The 6,000-nt window shown below is 65.4% G+C and overlaps 1 protein-coding gene across 1 annotated transcript; it reads left to right on the top strand.

The window, feature by feature from the left end:
• Positions 1 to 988: 988 nt before the first annotated feature.
• TPBGL (trophoblast glycoprotein like) lies at positions 989 to 4,571 on the top strand. The gene has a single exon (XM_090030905.1). The coding sequence runs from the start codon at positions 1,003 to 1,005 to the stop codon at positions 2,056 to 2,058; it is 1,056 nt and encodes a 351-aa protein (XP_089887031.1). The 5' UTR covers positions 989 to 1,002; the 3' UTR covers positions 2,059 to 4,571.
• The last annotated feature ends 1,429 nt before the right edge of the window (positions 4,572 to 6,000 follow it).

Here is a 6,000-nt window from a genome sequence, read left to right as displayed (position 1 = left end):
GGCCGCGCCGGAGGAGAACGACACGGGCTGGCTGGCAAGCTGGGAGCTTGGGTATTACTGAGGAAGCCCTGGCTGGCAGGTGCATAGAGACCCCCCCACCCCCCGGTCCTCCATGGGATCCAGACTTGAGGATGAGGGGAGCTGGGCACCTGAATTAGCCCGGGACGTGGGGTGGGACGGGGCTGTCTGCCGCAGGACGCCGGGGCTGAGCTGGGGCCACGCGGAGCGAGCCGCCGAGTCCGAAGTCCAGGTGGCTCCGGCCTGGCACCCCCGGCGTCTGCCCCCAGCGACCCAGCACACTCAGAGGCACCCCCCATAAACACCCGCCCCACCCTCCCCAGGGCCCCAATAGACTTGTATGCACCCCCAATACAGACCCCCACGGGCCCTCTGGGGACCCCGATACTTCCTCAGGCCCCCCTCTGACAGACCCCCCCATACCTCCCTGACCCCCCCCCCCGCCATGCCCCCCTGGGCATCCCCAGGGCCAGCTGACCCCCTGCAGAGCTGGGGAGATGCCCCCCACACGTCCCCCCAGCCCCCTTCAGTGTCTCCTGCAGCCCCATTGCCCCCCTCAGCAGACCCGATGCCCCCGGGGCAAGAAATGGGGGTCCCCCCGAAGAGAAGCCCCCGCAGGCGAGAACGCGGGGTTCCCCCAAAGCCCCTGCTGAAACCGGGGGTAGGAACGGGGGGGTGCTGAGCGGGGGCTGCGCGGGTGGGAGAGGAGCGCGCGCCAGGATCCGACGGCGGTGCAAGGGTGCGGAGGGGGGAGGCCGAGGAGCCGGGGCTGCACGACCCGCCCGGCGGAGCGGGGCTCGGGGGGCTGCCGGAGGCGAGGAGGGGGCTCGCCAGCAGGGGGCGCCCGGGGCCGGGGCGGGGGGCGGCTGTGCCCCGGGCCGCGCCGGGCGGGGCGGGGAGCGCGGGGCGGGGCGGGAGCCCCCGAGACGCCCCGCCCCCGCTGGCGGCGGCAGGCGGCCGGGCGGCGCTGCCCAGTGCCGGAGCATGGCCGGCCCGCGGGTGCTGGCGCTGGCGGTGGCGGTGGCGGTGGCGCTGGCGGGGCCGGGGCCGGCGCGGGGCTGCCCGCCGCCCTGCTACTGCTTCGCCACGCCGGAGCTGGCGCAGTGCCACTACCGGCGCCTGCAGGAGCCGCCGGCCGGGCTGCCCCGCGCCGTGCACAACCTGACCGTGCTGGGCGCCCGCCTGCCCGCGCTGCGCCGCGGCGCCTTCGCGGGCAACGCCAGCGCGGCGCTGCGCGACCTGCAGCTGCGCGCCGACGGCATCGAGCGCATCGAGGAGGGCGCCTTCGCCGGCCTGCCCGCGCTGCGCGCCCTCGACCTGAGCCGCAACCCGCTGCGCGCCCTGGCGCCCGGCGCCTTCGCGGGGCTGGCGCGCCTGCGGGCGCTGCGCCTCAACCAGGCGCTGCCGCAGCTGCCCGCCGAGCAGCTGGGCGCCGCGCTGCGCAACCTCAGCGGCCTGCGCCGGCTGGAGATCGCGGGCAACGCGCTGCGCGCCCTGCCCGCCGCCGCCGCCCTGCCCGCCGGCCTCGAGGAGCTGGACGCGCGCGACAACGCGCTGGCGGCGCTGGGCGCCGAGGAGCTGGCGCGGCTGCGGGAGCCCGGCCGCGCCCGCCTGCGCCTCCTGCTCGCCCGCAACCCGCTGCGCTGCGACTGCGCGCTCCGGCCGCTGCTGGCCTGGGCGCGCAACGCCAGCGCCCGCCTGCCCGACGCCGCGGCCTGGCGCTGCGCCGCGCCGCCCGCCCTCGCCGGGGCGCCCGCGCTGCGCCTCCGCGCCGCGCAGCTCGGCTGCGCCGGCCCCGCCGAGCCGCCCGAGCTCGAGACCGCCTCCTACGCCTTCTTCGGCATCGTGCTGGCGCTCATCGGCCTCGTCTTCCTCATGGTGCTCTACCTCAACCGCCGCGGCATCAAGCGCTGGCTGCGCAACCTGCGCGAGGCCTGCCGCGACCAGATGGAGGGCTACCACTACCGCTACGAGCAGGACGCCGAGCCCCGCCGCGCCGGCCCCGCCGCCGCCGCCGCCGCCGCCGCCGCCGGGCCCTGAGCCCCCGCTCCCCGAGCGGCCCCCTGCGCCCGCCGAGGCGGGGCGCGTCCCGGGTGCCCCCCCCCAGCACGCCGCCGAGGGCCCCGGCTCCGCGGGGACGGGGCAGCCCCGGCTGCGCCCCTCCCCTCGAGGAATAAAGCCGCCCCGAGTGTGCCGCGCGCTCGTGCGAGGGGTCGGCTGCCCCCCTCCCACCTAGGCGCCCCAGCCGCACGCACGCACCCCGGGGCACACGAGTGCGTGAGACCCTCCGGGCGGGAGCCGCCCCCAGGCCTCCCCGCTCCTACCCCGGTGAGCCAGGCGGGCTCTCGCCCTACCCCCGAAGCAGGATTCCCCCCGGGGAGGTCCCAGTGGCCAGGGGCTGCAAGGCAGAACGCATCCCCTCCCACCGGAAAGCCCCCCGCTCCTGCAGGGGTGCGCTTCCCTTCCCCCAGAAAAGCACCTTCTCCCCCCGGCCCTCTTAGACCCGCAGCCAAGCAGTAGCTCCCCTTCCCCTTCCCCTTCCCCTGCACAGGGAAGGTCCCCGGGATGTCATCCCCACACGTGAAGCCTCCTGCGGGCACCGAAGCACAGAGGAGCCCTCCGCGGACTCCACCGCACAGGAAAGGAAGGGTTGGTTTTGCTTTCTCCTGTGTAACGACTGCTTTCTCCTGCAAACTGCTGGGAAACGACTCGCCCTGACTCTGCTTGCGGCGCACGGAGCAAAGCTCTGCGTGCTCGCCCGCGTACCCCGGGGGTGAGTTTCCTCTCGGCAAGTGGCTGAAAGCACCGGGCTCAACGTTGCTGAACTTTCCTCCCGGATTGCGGTGGAGCCAGGACTTGACTTTTGCCGTGTACAGTTCTCTTTCGTATTCTATTTCTATTTAACAGCTCCGAAAGCTAACTTGGTTTTCCCTTTCTTTTTTTTTTACGCTCCAAAACACGGAGGAAAAGGACAACAGAAACCCAGACGAAATTATACCTTTTAATTTATTTATTTTTGGAGCCCCTCTTTCCGGTGTCGGGCGCCACCGAACTGTCTTTTCCCAGGCACAAGATAATGCACCTGCACCAGGAAAGTCACCCCTCTGCAGGCTGTATGCATGCTGCTAGAGCACCCGGAGGCAGCTCCTTTCTGACTGCGAAGCATAACCTAGCCGGGGCTGCCTCCGACATCTGTGTAATTCAGAAAGCCGACTACACCCCGAGCCTGTCGCTCTAGCTCTCTCGCACACGTTTGCTTTAGACCTGTGCCTGGTCCTGTAGCCTAGGGCAGATAGATTGAAAGCTGCATCTGCCGCGTTGTATATTTCCTATCCGGCTTCTTGCAATAACCTCCGAGCGCGCCTCGGGTTGAAGCGCCGTTACGGCGAGCGATGGTTTGCAGAGCGAGGCGGTCGGGCGTCGAGCAATCTCTGTGAACAGACGGCTCGGCCCCCTAGGGACACTTCTGCTCTTCTGCGGGTTTGGGGCTGTGGGCGTTCATGGTTAATCCAGGCTAACTGGGGGACCCTTATTTGCTCTGTGACTTGGGACAGATCATTTAGATTTGATTTTCTAAAGTAGCCGGCAAGTTTGGGTCCCTTGTCCCCGTTGCCTGCTTTTGACCTGGGCTGAGCACTGGGGGGGGGGTTGGTGGGGCTTCGTTCTCGTATTTTACCCACATTGGCACCTTAAAACTTCGGCATCTGAAATAAATGAGCGCGGCTGAAAACGTCGACTTTAACCTCTGCGTGCCTGCGTGTGCCTCCGCCGCGCTGGCGTGATGACACCTACAAACCTTTGCAGGAGCCGGGCGAGTACCGCTAGATCGGAGCCTGCTTCTACTGAAGCTCACGGCAATGCCCTGATTCATTCACCGGGAGCGAGATCGGGCCCTTGATACTGAGCTCCTCTGGTATAAGGTGCCGCTGACCTGCACAATGTTAGTACTACGGACCTGATCCCGTGCAGCGCTGGTCCCCCCGCCCCGTTCAGGTTTCCCCTGGGATCGGCCTGGCTCCAGGAAGCCATAAAAGTGTGTGGAGCAGCAACCCGGATCGGGAGCTGGCTGCCAAGTCCCAGGGGCCCGACTCAAGCAGATCTCCCCCGACTTGAAGTCTGGTGGAGTTAGGAGTGCCGGCCCAGCCCGCTGCAAACTCCCCGTCCCCCTCGGAGGGCTTTGTGCTCCCCATCGCGGAGGCACTTCCAAATTTCCACCCTCTGAACTTGCAGACTGCAGCTCAAGGCTCCTATTTTCAAAGCCACGGGCCTCTCCAGCCGTGCAGCTCAGATGCCGAAGATTTATGCCTTGACATAGAAAGGTTTAAGGGTTTGTGTAGCCTTTTTAGTTGCATAGGGCATTACCGTGGAGCAGCTTCATCACATAGTGCCTGGCCTTTTTGTCATTAGCTTTACAAACGTGATGCAGAAATTAAAAGCAAAAATGAAGGCGGGCTGGCTTGCTGGAGCAAGTTAGAAGTACAAGATACCAAGTCTCTGAATAAAAATGTCCTCTTTTCCCCCAAATTACATTGGAGCAAACTTTTTCCTGCTTGCGCAAGTAAAAGGTTTAAGAGCCCGGCAGCAATCCTCTAATTTCCTTCCCTCCTGCCCCACAGCCTCCCTGCTGCTCCTCGGCTGAACAAAGCCAGGACTGCTTGCCCGGCCGGCCAGGCTCCGCAGTCCCGAACCCCAGCGCAACTCCCCTCGGCTTCTTCAGGAGCAGGATGCTGGTGTAATGCAGGGTGGGGAGTAAAAAGAGGCAGCAGACGGGCTTTCACATCAGCGCTCTGAACTGGGAACGATCCCAGCAAGAAGCCAGCACCTGCTGCACCAGCGAGAGCCCCTGCACCGGGGCTCCTGAGGCAAGGTGTGAGCAGGTGAAGACTGCGGCACGCTCCCGAAGGCACGTTACAGGTGCCTGGTACTTCCCCACGTTTGCAACCCAGGGGTCGGGTTAACGCAGCGTCAGGACCTGGTCTTGCAAACCCTTCTGACCACGAATGCCTCTACTGGGTCAAATGGTCTCTCTCATTGCTGCATACGGGGGATCCCAGCCCACACAGACTGGGATTTCCAAGGGGCAGCCACTGTGCAGAAAGGCCTTGCACTCATCCTGCTGTGGGGGTTGAGGTGATCTGGAGACTTGGAGATAGCCCTGGTTAGCAATGGGTTTGTCCTGTGGGAAGCCTTGCTGCTCCAGTGGCCCTCCTTTTGGGCGGAAATCCGGATTCAAACCCTTGTTCTGACCCCAGTGGTACCCTGCAAAAAGGCAGACTTGGGCCCGCAGCTTTCCGGGCGCAGCTACGGCTTTCAAAAAGCCCCTGAAAGGGAATCCTGCTGAGCCCCGGTGCTCTGCTTGCAAAAGAGGGGCGGCAGGGAACAAAAGCAGCTGCTCTGAACAGCACGGTGTGCTCGTTGTCCGAGGTGTTCACGTGCCCTAAAGAAGCCAGCGGGGGAGCTTGCTGCTGCAAACAGCTTTGGGAGGAACCGTGCACACGCATTGATTCTGCTGTCTCTCTCCAGTTGCGTGTACGGGGACCCCTGGGCTGGTGAGAGTCAGCATAGCGCCCTCCAAACCAATGCACCTGGAGCAATGTTCAACACCCCTGCTCTTCATTTAACGGTAGAGGAGACTGGTCCAGATCACAGACTGAAAGCTGTTCCCTCACCCGTGGAGCCTGCCGTGTAAACTGATAAGACTGGGACAGGCCAGACAGAGCGGCTTGCCCAGACCATGTAGCAGCTCCAGGGCTGAGATCGCAGGTCCCAGATCTGGGCCCTGCTCCCCAGGGTCTCTGAGGATGCTACTGAGGATCTGGGCCAAGAAACTTCGGCCATAATGTGCTGGCGAGTTGCTTGCATCTGGCACGTCCTTCCCACTATGGAAACGTCTTTTGCGATGGTAACGACCGGTTGCCTCCCGCTCTTTTGGCCCGTGCTGTACAGACTCAGAGCCCTTCTGCAGCAGCCTGCAGAGCGGCA

This window comes from Crocodylus siamensis, chromosome 1, assembly GCF_052110815.1.
Source record: "Crocodylus siamensis isolate JL-2025a chromosome 1, ASM5211081v1, whole genome shotgun sequence".
Lineage (NCBI taxonomy): Eukaryota > Metazoa > Chordata > Crocodylia > Crocodylidae > Crocodylus > Crocodylus siamensis.
Note: the sequence above shows the minus strand (reverse complement) of the source record. Positions and strands in the feature narration are given on the sequence as shown.

Bases quoted from the DNA above. Each gene is read 5' to 3' on its own strand.
- TPBGL (XM_090030905.1), top strand. From the start codon at position 1,003: ATGGCCGGCCCGCGGGTGCTGGCGCTGGCGGTGGCGGTGGCGGTGGCG.